Source organism: Trachymyrmex cornetzi, unplaced genomic scaffold (genome assembly GCF_001594075.2).
Source record: "Trachymyrmex cornetzi isolate Tcor2-1 unplaced genomic scaffold, Tcor1.1 scaffold488, whole genome shotgun sequence".
NCBI lineage: Eukaryota > Metazoa > Arthropoda > Insecta > Hymenoptera > Formicidae > Trachymyrmex > Trachymyrmex cornetzi.
In genome coordinates, this window is record NW_017299706.1 from 252,523 (window position 1) to 274,042 (window position 21,520).

The following is a 21,520-nucleotide window of genomic DNA, read 5'->3' on the forward strand; positions in this document are numbered from 1 at the left end:
GATTTAGTAATTGCGATCTTGTCGATGAATGTTCTCGATCGCCTCTTTCGTGCTTTTCGTTGCGATCGAGCACAGTGAAAAAAATCGCGAAGTTAGCCGTGTTCGCAGAATACCGGAGGCTAAATGAGGTGAATTTTGCGTTTCTTTTCGACCCGGCTCGTCGAAATTATATGAATATATATTTTCGTGCGTGTAGAGTCTCATGTGTATGTGTAATGTGCTTCAAATGCAGCAGTAAAGGGAGAAAACGAAAGAGGAGGATGCCTAGCCAATGGATCTTCAAAGTGTCCAGCAACGGCCGCGAATGAACTTTCCGTCTTCACTTCGGACACAAAGGCAAGACTGAATAATTGGATCGGATTTGTCAGGTACGCATTTCTTTTTTGACTCATTATGCGCCGTCTTGGCATTCGAGATCGTATAATTTTAGGCAGTAGGTCATACAGTCCATCGAAAATTCCGCGCGTTGTGACACTGTTTTACGGGATTCACGCGACTCGTAGCACGGTTGCTCGCGCAAACGTATAGCGTCTTTCGTCGTCAATTTTGTCAATTCAAACGCGCGAGTGCGACAAATCTGCGATGCTTGTTCGGGAGAACGACGCGGAATTGATCTTGCGTAAAACAATGTTTGTGACAGTTGAATTTTCTCGCGATCTTGTCGATGAACGTTCGCGATCGTTGTCGAGCGCCGGGTAATTATTTATTAGAATACCATACCCCACCTTTTACATTGTTATTACATTGTTATACATCGGTGGAACATATTTGATATTATTTTATTATTTCGAATATTTCGTATTAATTATACAATGTGATGTCAAAAGGCAAGAGGTAAAAAGAGGTTTTTACTAGCGTGGTTTTTTTACATAATCTTTATTCAATTATTAATCTTTATTCAATTATTCGTACTTATTATCGTAGTACATTTCGCGCTTTGTTTTTGGCATCCTCTGGCACTTGTTCAATACTATATTACTTGCATGGTTCTTTTAAATTAATAATTAATAATTATTCGCGTGGGGTATTTTTGATATTCCAACATTATGTCTCAATTTTTATTATTCCTTTTAATGATTTATATTTAAATAAAGATTGATAGAATATTCTATATATGTTCTTTAAAGAAACATGCACATTTCCTTAATATCGTAAAATAATTTGTGCTAATTACAGCTTTGACTAAAAGTACTAAATATCTTATTAATCATTATTTAATTTTTCATTTAACAAATTAATTTAAGACGCTACTATTACTGCAAATTATTCTGTGTTTCTGAAATTCTTTAAACTTATACGTATGATGCCGATATAACGGCTCGATAAAATAACATGTAAATTATATAAAATAATAAATATAAAATAGGTTCCCGAAATTTATTTAAAAAATATTAAATAAGAAATAAGTCAGAAATGTAGTTATTTAAAATAACACACACACACACACACACAAATATACTAAATAACTCTTTTAATTTTTTTATTTAAAATATATACTTTAATTTTCAGAGCTTTGACAAGTATATAAAAATTATTAAACAATTTTGACATATATTTTGACATATATTTTGTATATTTAACGTATATTTTGACAATGTCGAAAAATAGTTTTTACTTCACATCTATAATTTGTGGTGTACCACGTCCACTTTCGACGATACGATTTTATCGGCGAGGCGGGTGGTCTCGAAAATGGACGTGGTATGTAGTTCCCGCAGCTCGAAAATGGATGTTGGTGTCGCTAGTGTACGGGGAGTTAGAAGCATTACAGGAAAAATGCCGGGATGGCCGCTCTCAAGCTTCTGTCTGCTAATAGGAAAGTTGCCCGCTGCCGGCATTTTGGCTTAGATCGAAGTTATGCGCTACTTTGATATATAGAACTATATGTCCAACTGCATACACCAAAGATCTGTCGCGTTGCTTGAAATCTCTGAAATTTTTGCACTTAAAATGAGATAAATATATATTCCCGCGTCGAAGAGAAAGAAAGCGAAGATACTTGGTGCAAAAAGTGCAAACAACGCGAACACACTTTAAGTTATCCCTTCCATTATAGATGAGATGCGACATGGCGAAACACGACTTAACACGACAGAATATGGCGATGCATAGTACAAGTTGTTTTTGATTTCATTATTTACAAGTAATTCAAGTTTATCTGAGTAAAGTTTTAGCTTGCCGCGTAAATAACTGAAGAAACGTTCAGAGCGTGACATTGTAAAAATATGAATTACAATCACTCAAATGCACGTCGAGGTAAGCATAACCTACGAACGATTAATTTAAACTTTATTTATCTTTTGCATACTTATATTTATTGACATTTGTAATATCCATGATGAGTCATCATATTTATTCCTATGTTGCTTATAAAAATAATGTGCAGAATAGATTGATTGCATGGATCATTCTTAGGAATTTAATATCAGTCATATGATAGCTACTTCTAGGTATTGCATGATATGTTCTTTATAGTAGCAGAAGTATGCTATATTTTTTACATTTGAAAAGAAATAGGCATACCTATAATTAAAAATTAGAAAGAGAGAGAGAGAAAGAGAAAGAGAAAAGTATTAAAAATTTAGCTGCAAAAAACAAAAGAATATTTATTATAGTACATGTTTTAAAGAGAGAGACAGAGGGAGTGCAAGAGCGAGTATATGAATAAAATTCATTAATTTTAATATTATTGTCCAGTCTAATATAATAATAAGAACATCAATTTTATTATGTCACATAGCATACATTAAGCAAATTTTTATTATTTTTATTTTATACAATGATAAGTTGTTTATCGGTAGGGAAACCGAAGAGATTATTAGATCCATCAGCTGGTTTATCTGCACCAGCTCCTTCAATGGCACAGAATCCATATATATATAATGAACAGGTAAATTTTCTAAATTAGATTACGATTATTTATGGCATTTATAAGACAGGCTAACTTTAAACAGAATTGCTTCTCTACTAATCCAAGTTTACACATATTAATAAAATTTGTTGTTTATATATTTATATCTTATAGAATTGATAATACATCATATTTTTGAGCAATCTATTGTTTTAGGTATCCATGAATAATGGTACAATGCCAGAATATAGCTTTGGCGTTCCTGGACAAGGACCACCTCCATATGGATTCAATCCACAAATGTCAAATTATCCATCCAGCGATAATCAAGGAGGAGAGTTCGCGAGCCCACAATTTGCGGCACAGTTTTTAGCCCAACCAGTTGTTACAGACATGGCAGTTCAATATGGAAATGCATTAGTTGGTACTGGAAAACAGCATCTTGAAAAATATGTGCCAGTTTCAGCAATGAAATATTACTTTGCTGTAAACACTGATTATGTTTTTGCAAAATTAATGCTGCTGTTCTTCCCATTTACTCACAAGGTAAGTTTCACAGAGGACATTAAATAAAGAGAGACAGATTGATGAATATACTGTACTAGATTAAATAATTTCATTACAGAGGATATTTTTGTTGTAATTAGAAATAAGTGTTTATAAAAATCGAAAGAGTATTTCTCGATCAACTGATTTATTATAACTGAGAATTCAATAATTGCTTTTTATAGGACTGGTCTGTAAAATATGAACAAGATGTACCATTGCAGCCACGATATGAAATTAACGCGCCAGATATGTACATTCCTACAATGGCGTTTTTCACATACGTTGCTATGGCGGGACTAGTTTTAGGCATGCAGGAACGTTTTACTCACGAACAACTAGGTATTCTAGCTAGCTCGGCTCTTGCTTGGGGTTTAATCGAATTACTTGTTCATACTGTGAGTTTGTACGTGATGAATCTGCAGACGAGTCTAGCAACGCTAGACCTATTGGCATATAGCGGTTATAAATATGTCGGTATTAATGCGGCACTATTGATATCGTTGCTATTTCGGAAATTTGGCTATTACATAATACTGTTGTACTTCAGTGCTTCTCTAGCTGTCTTTCTAATGCGATCGTTAAAATTACGAGTCATTCCACAAGGTCATAGTTCGTACACAGCTTCCGGTAATAAAAGGCGGCTTTACTTCATATTGTCTTTGGCTGGCATGCAACCTGTTTTAATGTGGTGGTTGTCATATCATCTAATTTAAATTGTAAATCGTTTATAAAAACAAGGAGAAGGAAATGTGAATATTATTTGGCTACTAATATCTGTACATTTTTTTGTAATAAAATCCAACCACAATTCATCTATTATATTTGATGGATCTTTACTACCCGACTTTTTCTTTTGTAATAGATAAGATGTTAACGGATCTTGGTTCTCTCGAAATAAATTTTTCCAACAGATATCGAGTGAATGACTTTTCGAAAGTTAGTAAGGCTGCTATAACCTGGCCCAGTCATTTTGAACATTTTGACTAGGATAGGTGCATTGTGCATTCAGGGAGACACTGGCTGTGTTCCAAAATTTAAACAAACTGTAGATTTTCAGCGCTGGCAGTGAATTTTGAAACACAGCCACTATATAATTTGTGTCATTCTATCTTCATTGGATGCTTTCCATTTGATGACACGTTGACACAAGTATCGTTTTATCTTTGTCGCTCTCTGAATGTCAAGAACGACGTTTGTGTCGACTCGTGTCGTCAAATGAAAAGCACCCATTGTTTATTAGACGTAAAACAAAGACAGATGATAGCGCTGATAGCGCGCATCCCGAATGCAGCCTTAGTCAAAAATCATTACCTCATATCGAATTTACGAGATGTCGCGATACGTTTTCTTAATGATTTTAGCAATTGTCATTCCGGTTATTTTACACGGGCATGGGAAAGGCGTGGCGCTACGATCGAGGCTCCCGTCAACTCCCGAGTCCCGTCTCGCGTCTCGTCAAGTCGTCACTCGTGAGTCGTGTCCACTCGTGCCGAAGTCGAATGGTGTGGTGTCGAGTCGCGCCGCGCGCCGCGCGCTCTTCACGGTCATTGATAGTCGTCTGCGAGCCGCGACTGCCGCGAGACTGCGCGAGACTTGGGCGGTGAAACGTAGACGTTGTGTGGTGTGTGTCTTGTGGGCCGCCACCGCCAGCAGCCGTCAGGGCCAAAAATGGCGGAGCGGACGAAGGTGACAGCCCCGGCCACCCGGCCTGTTCCTATGAAGTTGTTTGCCACCTGGGAAGTAGATCGTACTCCTCCGAATTGCATACCCAGGTAACGACACGACATATTTTCTTATGATTGCTCCGACATTGTTTGACTCGCAGCGTGGTTCACTTAGCGTTCTTCGACGTGATGGTGGACGCCAAGTAACGTTTCTCCGACGAGAAACGTCTGCACGCCCTTTTTATGACCCACCCCCTGCTTTGATCAATCAGGATGCCTATTTACAAGTTGACGACCTACGAGTGAACGGACAGGTTGCGTTATTCTTCGTAGTTGAGTCACAGTTGTATGACATAGGTCGCATCCACTATTATGACTCCGAAATTATTACTACTGTCAACAGAAATCTGACAGATGCTCGTGCTCATCATGTTCACGATGAATGACAAAACGCTCACTTTTTGCATTTGTCGATGTTTTCAGTCTTAAATATTTTTCATATTTTTCACCACTTTACTTTTAACGGGAATGATAGTAGATCGATATTTATTGTTAATCTTTCTATGTCGAATGACACTTATGATCAGAGAAATATCAATATAAAAAGTTAACATGAGGCAAATTATTTCCTATTTTTGTGAATATTGTTAATATTAAGAGATACTAACAAGTTAACAATATATTAAATGAGAAATAATAAAAATATCTTATAATCAAATTTCTTTACAAAATTCGTCAAGTTAAACTGGAGAAAGTAAAAATTAATTTAAACTTAGCCAAAGTTAATATTTTTTTAAATCTATATTAAGTAAGTTAATGTTTCGTCAGCTGGTATAAGTTTTATTATAAAACTAAAAAAAATTTTTTTTAATCAATAAGTAAGAACGAATTATATTAACCACAAATAAAACTTTTAAACGATTAAATTTTTAAAAAGATATATATAATCATATATTCCTCAAAAATCAGAAAATAAATAAAAGCAGTCATGATTATGAGATAAAATTCTCTAATTGTATCAAATAAATACATTTTAATAGATTAATAAGAAATAATTAATCAAAATATATCGTAGAAATTTCTTGTTTTAAATTCATCTTATTATCTCAATTCATGATTTTGTCGATCTACTTTAAAATAATGTTCCAGTTAAATAAATATTCAAAAAAGAAATCAGACACGTGTACTTTGTATAAGTCATACTAAGAAATAATATGAATAAATTATTTTGTAATGTTCAAAAAGTACTTATATAACGAACATAGTTTTTCTATTGTGTAGTATATTTATTTACTGCCACTATTTAAAATGCCTTATATCGTCGAGTTCGAATGGAAGTAGAACGTTTTTAAGCGAGATTAGAGAGACATTGTAAATTCTTATCTACTTTTCAATATCCATAACTTAAATTTTAAATGCCCGCACACAGTGCCTCGCGAAATCACAGATGTTCTTTTTACTATAAATATCTTAATCGATTTGGGGAATCGACTATAAAGTCGATTAGGTATATCGTGCCGCGCATATATATTTTTACGTATGCAACTAGCGAACCACATTGGTATACATATGATGAAATATAATTATTGTATTTTTGACTCTCAGTTATTGCCAAATCACGATGGCAGGCACGTGTTTGGCAAAAGTCAGCGGTTAATTCGACATAAATTCGAATGCACGACAGTCGTATGAAATGACTGAAATTAACGAATTGCCATCGCTGCAGGTTACAATGGGTGCTTTCCAACAAGAGACACACATGACATGATGTGGTGACACGGTGCATCGTCACATCCTTGTTCGCCAATGTTAAACAAGGATGAGATGATCACTGCGTTGTACCGAGTCGCTTGTTGGAAGGCACCCAATGCTATCGATTTCCAACAAGTTCTTTAAAAAGATTTTTCGAGACGTTTTGGAAATACGCGAAAACAAAATTCCGCAAATCTAACGGCGCAGCAGTAAGATATTTAAGTATATATACATATGTAATAACATTCGATACAATACTTGTGCAAATTTCTAACGCTTGATCTACATTTAATGTTAAATTTAATGATTGTCGATTATATTTTCAATTGCGATCGCAGGTCGATAGAGGTATACTTATCCGTATAATGTTCAAGCAATTTCATTATTTTTTATCGATTATCCGCAAATATATTTTTGTCGAGAATATTTTTTGAATTATTATTTAAAATAATCGACACTACCACTATTATTATTTACGTATTATATGATGACGATCATAATGACATTGATATATATGTATATATTTTCTGCTGTATTTTAATACATGAATATTATTTGATTTAGAAATAATATGGATATTCGTATGATTTGGATAATTAGAAACAATTTCCAATAGAACGTATACTATGTAAATGATTTAAGTCCTTCAAATACGCTGACACAAGAGATTAAATTAAAATTTACGTATTTTCCACGAATCGTTCACGTAATCGTATTATCGTAAATGGAATGGTTGTGTCGTGCACATGTAAAATAAATGCGCGCTCGAATGATAACGTGCCACCTGTAGTTTCTGCTCTCTGCGGCTATATTTAGTATTCGCGCCCCCCAACGCCCCCAGAAACCCTCTTCATAAATAACGATAATCATCCTTCTGCCCACCGTCACTGTGTAATAAGGGTTTCGTCGACGATGTTTCCACTTGGTATAGGCTCTATCACGCGTATCGAGATGTAAATTATGTACGAAGAGGGCCCGAACGGAGTAAGGACCTATATACCTTATATTGCAGGCCATAAAAGAAAATTTATTCCATAAAAAGGATTACAACTTTGTCAGGTTTCAATAGTTATATCTATATTTTTTTTTTCAATGTACATATCTACGTCGGAATTCAAATGTTTGTCCCACGTACTTATCCAATAATTTTTCTATTTTACCGAAGAATATTTTTATTAGTATATATATATATTTAGCTTATTTTCTGCCAAAATTCTCCATCAATTAAAAATTCTCCACAAATTCTCCTCGAAATTAGCTCTGGAGATTTTTTCTGGCAAAATCTCCTGAGGTTAAAAAATCCTTTTAATTGATTTTATAGATGCTATAGTGATAAACGAAAATGCGATATAAATGAACGATGCTCGAAAATAAGCGTGCTCGTCAGAATTTTTTGGCTATAATTGGCTATAATAATTCCATTTTATGGCTTTTCTATTTTATTTTATCTATAAAAGCCACAAAATTGACAATATCGTATGTTTTTCACATGTAGAAATCTTTTTAATCCGAATGTCACGTACTTGATAGATTAGTAATTCGCCTACTTTAAATCGACGTAGCGCGACGATAAACAGGGTAGATGATAACTCGTGATAAAACTAATCTTTTTGGTTATTCGCGAATAGATAAATATTGCATACACATTTTGCACAATATATGATAAATATGTATGGTCGATTCTTCGATCGATCCTTATCTTTCGAAAGACCCTTATATCTTGTAGACATCTCGATTATCACGCCAATCGTTCCCTCCACGCCAATCGACATTATCCATTTAAATGTCCATAGTTTTTCAAAATGCGTATCCTCGGTCAATAGCCAAGATATTGGTCATTACATTTGTCTTTGTTTAACTCTAGGATATCTAAACATTGTCTTTGTGAGCTCTAGTTATTATACTCATGTTATTGAATATATTTTCGATGAGATTTCTTCTAGGCAATCTTTGGATCAAACCTTAAAATATCCTTAAGTCTTAAATCTTTAAATATCTCACTTTAGTTTCGCTTTATTTTTAGGTTGTGTTCCTTGACTTTAACTCGATTAGTGATACTCCGACCGCTCGGCTCAGACCTAGCGTCCATCAGCATCGCGGTCAAGATGCAGAGCTCCAAGAGAACCTTGCGTTCCAATGAGATGGCTATACCGACCGGCGGCATACTCGACACGGAACTGGAATTGCAATTTGCACTTCAGTATCCACATTTTCTCAAGAGAGACGGCAACAAACTTCTGATATTATTGCAGAGGCGAAAACGATACAAAAATCGTACGATGCTTGGATACAAGACTCTCGCAGAGGGAATTATTAACATGGCGCAAGTAAGTCTGGAATTTCACTTTGTTGTTTGTATTGAAAATAAAATTATTTATTTTTCGCTCAAAGCTGTGGTATAATTACAATAATAGTAGGTATTGTCATATCATAATAACGAAATAATTCTATCAAGATTATAATATTATCCAAAATATTTTCCGAAAAAGATGGAGATGTATTGTCTCTCATGTTGACTCGCGCATTAAATTTCTTCGCAATGATAATCACTTTTTACAGGTGCTACAGAAACAAATGGACGTTGAGTTAGAACTCATATCAGATAAAGCGGAAAAATACGGTGGTCACTCGGTCCCATTAGCACGTGTGAACGTTGTCGCTCTGAGTTCTCAGCCGGTTGATCACGATAAAAGACTGACAAATGATCCCAACGAGAGACTCTGTCCGGAATTTAGTGACGAGGAGGAGGAGTTTAGCTCGGAGGGCGAGGCAGAGGGTAGCGATAGTGAGCCTACGTTGGAGGTACACAGGCGAAAGAGTCGCGGGAAGATTCCAACAAATGCCAGGGTATGCGCAATATTTCCATGCAACTTAAGGTTTCCGATCCTCATTGCTTTCTATTGAATTCTAATGTTTATTGTGTTTTACAGCAAAGAAACTTAAAGCAAAAGTTTATAGCTCTTCTAAAGCGATTTAGAGTATCTGAGGAGTTAGAACACGATCAAGAGGAGATTGGACAAAAACTTTCAGGTATATATAAAAAATACTGTATGAACGAAAATCTGCAAGAAAAAATAACATAATAGATCTAAAACTAATGGATTAATATTAGTTAATATTAATAAGAGTTTTTCTTAAAACTTTTTACATGTTACATTAAATGCAACTTGGAAACATTAAATAAATGTTAATTGGAATAAAATAATTTCTAAAGCAAAAAACGGGTGTAGTTCCGAATGACCCCCCGCTCGTAATTGAGCTGAAATTTTACATATAAGTTGTTTTTGATGTAAGAAATAAAAAACCTATATATAGTCTCAATTTCGAGAAATGAAAACAAAACTTTTTATTTTACTTTTTGTTCAGGTAGATCTTGCTTTGTGTACGTCTCTTGGCAGGGGGGAGGTGGGGTGGGAGTCGCTTCGCGTAGAAGTCGCGCGCCCCTAAACAGGGGGAGAAGTGGAGTGAGAGTCGCTTGGCATGGAAGTCATGCGCTTATGAATAAGAGGAGGAGGTAGGGAAGGTGGGAAGTCGCTTCGTTTGAAAAGTCATATTTTCTTAAGGCTTAGAAGTTGAGACTATGTATTTTTTATTTCTCACATTGAGTAGAATTTATGTGCAAAATTTCAAGTTAATCGCGAGCGGGGGTCATTCGGAACTATATATCCCAAAAATTCTATTTAAATATTTCCATAATTTCTTGTTAAAGGCGGTGACATGGAGATAGAAGAATTGTTCAACGAATTAGAAGATTTATCAGACAGTGGGCCAGAATTGGACACCATGTCTGTTAGTAGTACACCGAAGCCATCGCTAAGGCCCTTTTTCAGTTCTAGTCGATCTCTTCTCGCGCCACCTCATTCCGGTAAGTCATTGCATAATTTGATTCGTTCGCGTTTATTCTGATAAGATGTGTGACATATGTGTAATACGCAAGATATTTTATCGATATTTGAAACTAGCTCGTTGTACTGATGTTGCGATGTAATATTTAAGTAATAGACATATTACTTAAGGCTGGCGTTTAAACAAATGTTGGTACCATTAAATCATATATAACGCTTTACGGTAAGGAAGATACATTACATTTCAAACTTATCGTATTCTGGCTTTCGCTCCAGGCTATTATTACACTGGTTAAATAGTCACTTTTCGCAGTTAAACGTATGAGAATTTTCACATATACGTTTTTTATTTAAATTTATGCTTTCGATCATCTTCTCTCTCATGCATATTTTTGAACAGTAAACATTACTAACTTGCGCGTTTGCGTGTCAAACAGAATAAAAAAAAACGAAAAGAAATAAATTTTTTATTATTGCACGGTGTTATTTGATAACATAATAAGAAATTTTTTTGTATAAATAGATTTTTAAAGAGTTATAGTCTTTTTTTGATGTTGTTAAAAAGGAAAATATAATAACATAAGAAACTTGTTTTTTATATTGCGTACTTGTTATGGCGAACAGTGAATGAGACTGAATTTTTTTAAGATTAATGTGCGTCTTTCATATTAATCTTCGCACGTAAAACATTCTAAAGATAATGATAATCTCTCTATGGAAATTATACAATCACTAAATAAAAATTATTCTATTTTATATCATATATTATATTAATATATTATATATATGCTTGAAAAGAGAGATTTTAATAATTCCATAAAAATGAATAATTTGTAACTGCCAAAGGTGTATTTATTATTCACGATTTGATTATGCTGTTGATGTTTTGGTGAAGTAGCATGACTGTTGCGATTCGAATACCTTTTACAGGTTCGTCCAAAGTTTTCAACATTTTAAAATTACAGATTATCCAATATAAAACTTTTGAATTAAAAACATATAATATGTGTATGCATATGAAAATTAATACATGTAATAATGTGTTGACATTTGAACATATCATTATGCATACGTTACGTTTTTTCTCTCTCTTTCTCTCTCTCTTTCTCTCTCTCAGAATATATATATATATATATACACATATATTCTGTAAATTATTGCAGAATCTAATTTACAGAATAATACATATATAATTTACTACATGATACATTGGACTTGTTGCTAAATGTCAACTAAACTTTTTGAAAATTTTGGTTGAACACTCGTTAAAAAATACTAATAGTTATTGTATCGTGTTTTATATAAATCAAATATGACAAGTCATCTATTTATAATTATTGAAAAGACGAAATTTATCCGTACTTTATCGTTCACTAGGATCCGTTTTACGACAGGTAGGGGATGCTGATATTTAAATCCTATAGAAAGAAAATTTTCTTTTTATTTTTTATTTTATTAATGTAGAATAATATTTCTTTTAGCTAAACGCGAGGAATTGCAAAATCTTTGATTTTTAAAAGTGCATAAATATAATTATATAGAATTTTTTAAATTAAATTTGTTGTGGAAGAAGTGAGGAAATTAAATGAAAAACTATATCATGTTGAGCAAAGATTCCTAGCCTCTCATTGCTGCCATTGGATTATGATGTTAGAAGTGAAAAATCTTATAAATCTTTTTTTATTATAACATATTGAAATAAATTAATTTTTTGCATATCTTATTTTATGTTAAATGAAATATATAGATTTATAAAATATGACGTAGATTTTTTTATTTGTAGATTAATAGATAGTTGTACACTGTAACTGTTACATCTTGTATTAACTTAAACTCATATGAGTTTTTGCTTTCAATGTCATAATTCGATATGTCTTAGAAACGCTAATATCGTCATTGTCTAAGGATAAGGGCCTTAAAAATTCCATAGCTTACTCAGATTCAGTGAATTCTTCTAAGTGAAAGTCTGGTGGGTGGGTTGGCTTTGCACTGTTGCATGTTACGATTCGATAGTAGTAACCAACGAGACTGCTGGAACTATCTCAGCGACTACCACGTGTCAACAGCTCGCGGGTCAGCCAACTAAAGAGAAACACCGTATCGGACATACAACTCCGGGTATGTAAATATCAATCAATCCTGAAGTCCCTATGAAGACCGAATAGTTGGAACGTTTTAAGGATTCCGCTTCTTATTAAACAGCACGTATTTTGCGTTTAAATATAGCATGCAATGTAAAAGAGACATACATACATACATATATATATTTATATATATATATATATATTGTTGAATATGATGTAATAGAATCCACTATTGAAGTGATATCTAATTTGATCTTTTGCCCTCCATGATACAGTCAGTATGAATTAATACAAAGATTCTAGATTAAACAAGCAATTTGTTAAAAAAATTATGTATTATATTTGTAATGATGAATTTCAAATATTGGAAACAATCTAGTGACAATAATTTTATAGATTGGAGAAGAAACTCCAGCGCATGAATGACCTTATTAATCAACAGAAGTTTGGTGTTTCAATCACATTTGGTAATTAAGTGGCTTCGCGATTTACACTTACTCAAGCAATTTGTAATTTATATATATAAAAATTATACGTTAACTTTTTCCTTTGCAATAATGCAACGTATCATTTTAACGTAGCCAAATGCAAGAATAATCGAAGTGGCACGTTACTTTCGTTTCTCTCACTTATTCAAATAAATCAAATGCCTCTATATCTATTCCTTTTCTTTTTTCTTCTTTCTCTTTCCCTCTAATATATGTAGATACATATGTGTGTATTTACACACTTAGTTCCTTAATTTCGTATCTTCTATTATTCTTACATTCCTCTCTAAAATATTTTTTCATCAAAAAGATACAAATATATATCAATGTATATAAATTGTGATGAAAATAAATTTATGTTGACATTTTTAATTTTCTTGCAGTTATTCGTATTATATAATTTTTTCCGAGTACTTTTCATTTAAGAGAACTCGTTGTAGTATGTATTTATAATGTACGAGCCTGTTTCCCCTTTACATACGCTGTGTGTCTATTTGCGGCTTCTTGTATGCAATCTTGTTAGACTTCGATCTGTGGTACTGGCCTGTATCTCTCTATCTACTCGTATACGTACGTATTCTTTACTCTGTCAATCTTATAGTCATGCATATCCTGCTTTCCAATAACGTTGCAACTTGCACATCATCTCACGAATTCACCTCTCTTTGGCATTTGCAATAATATCCTGTAATAAATGCTACGATTGTAATCTCGATAAGTTCGTCTTTATAGTTTGACTGAAACTTGACACGGGTAATTGTTATTTATCGCAAAGATACTAGGTGTCATATACATATGTTTTACAATAGGAACTAGCATTTTGAAATTGACATTTCCAAATCGAATACGTCAAATCTAAATATTTGTAAACTCAAAGCTGCGTCTAACAGTTATAAGTGTTTAATATATATGCAAAGTTAAATAATAATTTTGATGAATTAGTAGACAGATATAATTTGTTCGATTTGAAAATACAAAAATTTCAAACATACATGATATCTATTTTTCAAGTAATTTTGATATTAGCACATTAGTTGTGCTTTTCTTCACTTTACACTTGTTCTGTTTGAATGCTTATACAGAGTTTTACAAAACCACCGATGTTCCACATTTGATCATAAAATTAAAAAAAATTTTTTAAATATTTTTAACATTAATATATCCATAATTGTTATGTTTTGTCGACTAAAAATTAACTAACTTTAATTTTAATGAACTTTAATTTATTTAAGAATTCACAAACGAACAAAACATCCTGTTCTTTGAATTAAAAATACATTTTAATAAAAGTACGTGCAATGAACTATTCATTGAGTGCTCCATATAATTTTAATTTAAAGCTTCTTTGCCAACACATTTGATTAGGTGTTACGTACGTTAAATAAAAAAGAAACTTTTAAAATATGTATCGGTGATTTTGAAGCACTTTGTATACTAATTGTAATAACATTTTCATGTATCCTTATAGACAGTAACGAAATCTCGTTGCAGAACGTGGGGTGGACAGACAGAGCGATGACAGTTCTCGAAGAGCTGACAGCGATTCTCATCCTGAAAATTGGACAGATCATGAGGCGAATGATCCACCAAACTATGTATCGGGCTCTCCCCCAAAATCAATGGAGCAACCTAATAAGAGCGAAGGCTCCGAGAGAAGAAGTAGACTCTTTGCACGTGATAGAGGGACGCCTGGCAGTAATAAATCCAAGAAACACAGTCTGAGCGTCGATCTGAAACCCTCGGCTGATTTAAATAACACAGAGGTAATTGTGGATAATATTAATATGTCATTTATCTCTGTTACTCTGCGTGAATCATCTATACTTAATCCTTAAACACCTTTTCAATATGGCATATCTTATTTTCTTTTTTAAATGTTTTTTTTATTACTTATAATTTTTTTTATTAATAAAGATATTTGCTTGTGGTACTGTTATGTTCTTTACTATTTGATGATTCGATTGAAAAAAATTACATGTTTTTATAGAAGTTATAAGAAATCGAATTGGATTGAATATATTACTGTTGTTCTTATAATGTGATGTTTAAGAGTTAATGTCTTTTATTTTTAGTCTAGAAATTAATGGTGCCAAGTATATTTTTGCTTAAAATATTTAACATTATATTTCGAATGTTATATTTTAAAATTATATTTATTAATTTTAGCCGAGAAAAGCTTTAGTCGAACAACTAAGTCGAGTATTACCAGATGATAGTTTACCAGAGGCTGTATCGTTGATATCCATCGCAGATCCTGGTGGTGCTGTACTTGCTGCAAAACTTCAAGAAAGAAATCATAAAGTTCTGACAACCGCCTCTCCGGCTGACATTCGTGCAACATTCACGTGTTTGGTCACGCGAATACAAAAATTGTAATTATTATATCTCTTAATTTCTTAATTCGTATTCTTCAATTTATCTCTTTATTACAAGATATGAGTTTTTTAATTACTCTCTTTAAAATCATTGAAACAAAGCGTTTTATCTATTTTAAGATTTTTCCCTCAGTCTCTTCTATCTTTATATTAACTATATATACACAAAATAAAAACATCGTTGCGCATCTTCCTCATTAAAAGAGACTATTTTTAAGAAAAGAATGTAAAGAGAAGATTGCTTATATATACTAATTATAGATCTTTATGTTCAGTTGCAACAGTTCCGCAAAGCCACCGGCACCCATAAAGGTTATTATTGCTGGCGGAGATAGTTTCATAAACGCAGTCCTCCGTCATTATGTCGACTTGTTGAGCTTTAGACCACCAGACTGGCAAAACTACATGAAATTCTTAGTGGTGCCACTCGGTTCAAATACGTTAACGCGATATCTTAGTTCTATTGATACCAAGTATTCGAAGCTTTTTGGAGATGAATGGAAGGAACTTTTAGAAAGAGAAGGTGGAGGATCGACCGAATGCGCGGCACGAGCGTCGGAATATCTGGCTACAGCAAATACAATTCTACTACTACCCATAGCAGAAGCTATGGTTACATATAGGTAAGCAATATAAATTTTTTTAAAATGATTTTATGAACAGGCATATTAGAAAAAGATTGATTATATTCATAGGGAAACAGACGACAGTAGCCAAATCTTTATTCCCTTTATAAATGACGTTCGTGTGGGTTGCCCAGACAGTAGTTCTTCCACATCTGTTGACCTGGAAGAGAGCAATATTAGTATGTCCGGTTCTCCGCCTTCCTTACCTCCTCCAAGTTTGCCTGTTCCAACTCCCGGAAAGTTGACACCACCTAGTAGTCCAAATGTCGGCCAACCAGCGAGGGAAGGATGGGAACCAGTGGAACTACAGCTGGATTATTGGAGTAAACAGACTCAAGGTGAAAAGGGAAAGAGTACGTTACGTCAAGCTTTCAGAGCATTGCATGTGCAAAGACTTCCCTCATTAGGCGAAGTTCCAGGACATCACTTGTCTATGAATTTCACGACAAAAGAGAAAAAACAAAAAAGTAAGAACGAAATTAAACTATATTTTTACTTTCAGAAAAAATACGATTAATTTTAATTAAAAAATTTAAATATATAAAAATGTAATAAATATATATAAGATCAACTTTAAAGGAAAATTGTCTTCTTTCAGTAATGAGATTGGGTAAAAAAAAGGAAAAAGAGAAAGAAAACGAACCAAAAAGTCAATCGGTGGATGGAGTGACACGTCTCATATGTTCTGCGAAAACTCACAACATTCCATTAAGAGGTAAAATTTTTTTATTATATAAATTTTTAGAATTTTATTATAGATTATACAAATAATTTTAAGTATACATTAATGCAATATACAGGGTGAGTAAAATATCCCGGACCGGTGAAATATCTCGAAAACTAAGCATTTCCGAAAGAAATGTTTCCTACAAAAATTATAGAATTTTAAATGATCTATTCACTGATTCAATTTGACCTTGGGTGATGTTGTCAAGGACAGGTCAAGGTTACATCGATTTTTTTAAAATGTTCTATTTTTGATAAGAATCTAATAGCTGATATCAAGAGCTTTCCAAAACGTTATAAGAAAATATGAAACTGACCAGATCAGTGAATAGATCATTTAAAACTCTACAGCTTTTGTAGGAAACATTTCTTTTGGAAATACTTAGTTCTCAAGATATTTCACCTGTCCGGGTGAAATTTTTTACTCACCCTGTATAATATAAAGTGAAATAGAAGATTTGAATGTCGCAAAAGCTTACCTTTTTCTTTACTATTATTATTATTGCTTTGATTAATCAATAATTTGAAATTCACATTAATAATTGCATTGATCAAAATAGCGATATTATTCTTATTACAGTGAGTATTGATGGTACCGAATGGTATGGTGTAAAATTCTTCCAACTATCGGCGCAATGGCAAACGCACATTAAGACATTTCCAATAGCATTATTGGAATATAATCCGCAACAACAAACTTCGACTGCTACGTAAATTTCTGTTATTACAATCAAGGCTTCTAGCGATTTATGTATTTTGCACCATCATTGTTAAGAATATTTGACTTGTTTTATACGCAACCCGATAACCATCAACTTCTTAAGACTGCCCAGTAAGAATTAAAATTTAGAATGCTATGAATTCTCATACTCGAAATGCCCATTGCATTCATTCCATTATTGATTATTTAATAATAGCGATGGAAATATATGAATGTTGAAATATTCTTATATTGTAAAAAAAAGTTGCGTGTGATAAGCATATATTGTTCACAAACGATTTATGCAACATGTCCATAACAGACTTGGAAAGTTATATATTGTTATATATATGTTATAAATTATAATCTGTGTATATGCAACTTTTATAGAAATTTCTCAATAAGTATATAATTTTATCTCGCCAATATGACATAAGTTACATTTATTCGTTCACGACATATCACAATTAGAACGAGAATTTTATTTGTATGAGATTTTGCTGGTTATGGGAATGCTATTATTGAAATTATCTGTTTACCACATATTTATGGAAACATGTCGCTACTCTAATTCAATAAATACTGAAATATCTTAAATATTAGGATTTAGATATATCGCAAATTCAAGTTTTATTTAATGTAAATGTGAAGTTTAAAAAATTATATCTTTTATTACTTTACATATTATCTGCGCATTTATTTAATACTAATGTTTATTAATTTCATAATTATTAATTTGTACGAATTACCAGAATCCAAAATAATCTAAATCTTATTATTCAAAAATATGTCAGTATTGTGTTAAAGTAATGTGCAATATTATTGTTTTTTTTTTAATATAATATTTTTATCGTCCTCAAATGAAGGACAATTCCATTGCAAAATCAATACGTTACTATTTTTTATTTAAATTATATACATAATACATATTTATTATGTACATATAACAAATGTATGAATCATACAATCTGTTACAATTTTTGATTGACAGTAAAATATTCTAAGTTTAAAAAATTATTTTTGATAAATATCCAATATGAAAAAATATATATGAGTCTGGAAATTTTGTGATACCATTTTTTAGAAACAACTTAAATGTGATATCCTCTTTTGCTATTATGTTAATCTATCCTATTAAAATACTAAGAATTTTTCAGTGTTTTGAGTACTGAAATAATAATCCATAACAGATTATACGACTCATCCTGTATATATGTATATCATTATTTTATTACAAATTCCGGATTTCGGTATTTGCAAAATAAAAGTTAGAGATTCTACTGTTATATAGAATACTACTAATGATGGTTCTCTTTTCTTTTCAAGACTGATGACTACACACAGTCACAATGAATTAAACATCAGAAACGAAAACTCTATAAATATGACTTTTAGACAAACGATTTTATTTTGATTAGAACTGCTTGCTAACAATTATTTGCTGTAAATCAAATGTAGAGCATGAAACTTAAAACAATTTTGCAATAAAATGCACTTGCAAAAATAGAGGATGAAAGAACTGTTATAATACTGCATATCTCTCTCGAAAAAGAAATGCTCGAAATCTGAAATTTAAAGTAAAACTTACTGTATATACATGTTTGAACAATAAGAAATACGCAGATATTATGCGTTATTACTGAAGAAGTCTGTGATACAGGCAAACATTTTTTTCAACGCACAGAATCAGATGTATGTGTGCGAGGTACTGTCCGTTTGAAAATTTAACGGACAATGGATATACAGAAAACATGAGGATAATAATGAATTATGTAAATATAAAATATTCATAAAAGTACTCATTGGTTATAACAGTGTTTTGTCATTTAGTTTTCCGAGATACTTTGTACTATTTGATAAAGTTTTTGATCTGAAGTTAAGGGAAATATTCTGCTTTTAAAAATGTGTAAAAATTTCAAATTTAAATATATGTTTTTACTCTTAATTCATATATTTTTCTCATTAACTTGTATTAGCGTATCAATTTTATGTAAATTCTATTTTTCTATAAATGTGTACGATTGTGATTTCTCTATGAAAAATTAAGATAAATTAACTAAGAATATTTATATATATTATACAGCTTTTTTAATCTTATTCTATAGGAGCTGAAAATTTCTTCCTTTTACTCGAACGATATATAAAGTATTATTTTTTTCTTTTATACCTATTCTCTTATATTTGGAATAATTATATTATCAGAAAGATGTTTGAATATTTTAAATTTGTGAGATTAATGTTATCGTCGGAAAAGCAAATAAAAATTTTCTTTAACCCTTTCAGGAGAAATTTCATAATTGAACTAATATATAACGATGTGATAAGATGTATACTAATTGATATGAAATTGTTAAAAGTGTTAATTTACAATATGTTTAATTTAGCTAGTAGTACGTAAATATTTTTCTATAGTTAATATACATTTAAAAAATTCTACAAAAATGACTATTTTGAAATATCTGATCTAGCTCTCTAATTTGAGTGTGAAATCATTTGATTTTCAAAATCAAAGGATCAACTATATATAATTTTTAAAATGAAATAGTATATGTTTATTTCACTTAAACCTATATTGTAGGAATATTATTATCTTCTGAAGGCGTTAAGAAAAAGTATTATTAATGTAAACATAATCCTAATCAGCTTTTTATTTTCTTTCTTTTTTCATTTGATAAAAAGAGCAACAGTATAGATAATAAAATACTGTTTCTGGTGACATAGTTGTCGCTTTGACTGCCTAATGCCAAATTAAAAGAAAAAAAATGCCTACTCGATTTGTTTCCAAATGTGTAAAAAGGAAAAAAAAACTCTTTAACAGCATCTAGCTTCTAATAGTGCGACTAAAAACGATGGCACTGATGATGATTATGTCTTGCCAAAGTATACAAACTAGCAGCGAAATATCTCCATTTACGCTCCTCTTTTTGCTAGTCCGCAATTAATTGTTAATGCGTATCGAGTGATATAAGTGGTCGTACATTTTACAGCTTTTATGCCTGGTGACAAACAATACTATTCATACAATCGAGTATCAAAAATAATAATTTCTGGTATATCGAAAATGATATATTAAGTAACGTGTGGCCATAACAACATAGTCTTTGACGGAAAACTTGCAGTAACTATTGATAATTACAATAAATAGTACGCAATATTAATGAAAAACTCATTTCAGAGAACGAACTATACTTTTTATTTAAAAAAAATAAAAGTGAAGAGAGTCATATTGCGTATATATGAGTGTATCACGTGATCAAATACACAATGAAAATAATATCTTGTTTCATGCTGGAACGAAGTAATTAAACCTGCCATATATAAAGTTATACGTATCCTGAAGTTTTCGACAAAACATCGTAAATTTGAATCTTTTCTTATCTGTTGCTTTATAGTGCCTCATGTAATGTCTTTGTGTCGTATTTTTCTTATTTAATCGCATTGTGCGTGTGTCCATTTAATATTATAACTTGTAAGCATTTTCTCCAAAGAGATGCTAAATCCCAACTTACTACATGTTAATGCATCCAGTCTGTGTAAAGAACACACAATAAATATAAATATTTGCGAAAGAGATAGATAAATTGAAGAAGTTTAATTAGATCGAAGAGATGAGAATCTTCGAAATCGAGAATATAATATCAAAACTCAATTCTCTCATTGTTTCTTTTTTATTTACTTATAATTAGTTTTATGGAGAGTGCGCGCGCGCGCACACACAGATTGAATATGTAGAGAAAAAGATGTTTAGTTTTCTGCTTTCTATAAGCATTTTGTGCTTCCGAATTTCGTAAATGCAATACCAAAGATACGTTAAGAGAGTAATCGAGCCTATAGTTGCAAAACTTCTATACTCAAAGAAT

General features: G+C 32.0%; 2 protein-coding genes across 4 annotated transcripts; both read left to right on the top strand.

The window, feature by feature from the left end:
* Positions 1 to 1,972: 1,972 nt before the first annotated feature.
* On the top strand, positions 1,973 to 4,262 carry Yif1 (Yip1d-interacting factor 1). Its single transcript, XM_018514077.1, has 4 exons — positions 1,973 to 2,256; positions 2,802 to 2,890; positions 3,068 to 3,397; positions 3,583 to 4,262. The coding sequence occupies exons 1-4, from the start codon at positions 2,226 to 2,228 to the stop codon at positions 4,111 to 4,113; spliced, it is 981 nt and encodes a 326-aa protein (XP_018369579.1). The 5' UTR covers positions 1,973 to 2,225; the 3' UTR covers positions 4,114 to 4,262.
* Positions 4,263 to 5,068: 806 nt separating this feature from the next.
* KrT95D (phosphofurin acidic cluster sorting protein KrT95D) lies at positions 5,069 to 18,028 on the top strand. 3 transcript variants are annotated; one of them, XM_018514156.1, is made up of 12 exons: positions 5,069 to 5,172; positions 8,840 to 9,143; positions 9,376 to 9,663; positions 9,747 to 9,846; positions 10,526 to 10,681; positions 12,675 to 12,779; positions 14,725 to 14,996; positions 15,400 to 15,605; positions 15,884 to 16,231; positions 16,304 to 16,701; positions 16,833 to 16,949; positions 17,541 to 18,028. In XM_018514156.1, the coding sequence occupies exons 1-12, from the start codon at positions 5,069 to 5,071 to the stop codon at positions 17,672 to 17,674; spliced, it is 2,532 nt and encodes an 843-aa protein (XP_018369658.1). In that variant the 3' UTR covers positions 17,675 to 18,028. The 3 variants fall into 3 exon arrangements, with proteins under 3 accessions (XP_018369658.1, XP_018369659.1, XP_018369660.1); XM_018514157.1 differs by having other exon boundaries at positions 12,678 to 12,779; XM_018514158.1 differs by lacking the exon at positions 12,675 to 12,779.
* The last annotated feature ends 3,492 nt before the right edge of the window (positions 18,029 to 21,520 follow it).

Coding starts and splice junctions, on each gene's coding strand:
- KrT95D (XM_018514156.1), top strand. CDS start 5,069: ATGGCGGAGCGGACGAAGGTGACAGCCCCGGCCACCCGGCCTGTTCCT. Junction 9,664..9,746: donor AGATTCCAACAAATGCCAGG/GTATGCGCAATA, acceptor TGTGTTTTACAG/CAAAGAAACTTAAAGCAAAA. Junction 16,950..17,540: donor TCACAACATTCCATTAAGAG/GTAAAATTTTTT, acceptor TTCTTATTACAG/TGAGTATTGATGGTACCGAA.
- Yif1 (XM_018514077.1), top strand. CDS start 2,226: ATGAATTACAATCACTCAAATGCACGTCGAG. Junction 2,257..2,801: donor TCACTCAAATGCACGTCGAG/GTAAGCATAACC, acceptor GTTTATCGGTAG/GGAAACCGAAGAGATTATTA. Junction 3,398..3,582: donor TCTTCCCATTTACTCACAAG/GTAAGTTTCACA, acceptor TGCTTTTTATAG/GACTGGTCTGTAAAATATGA.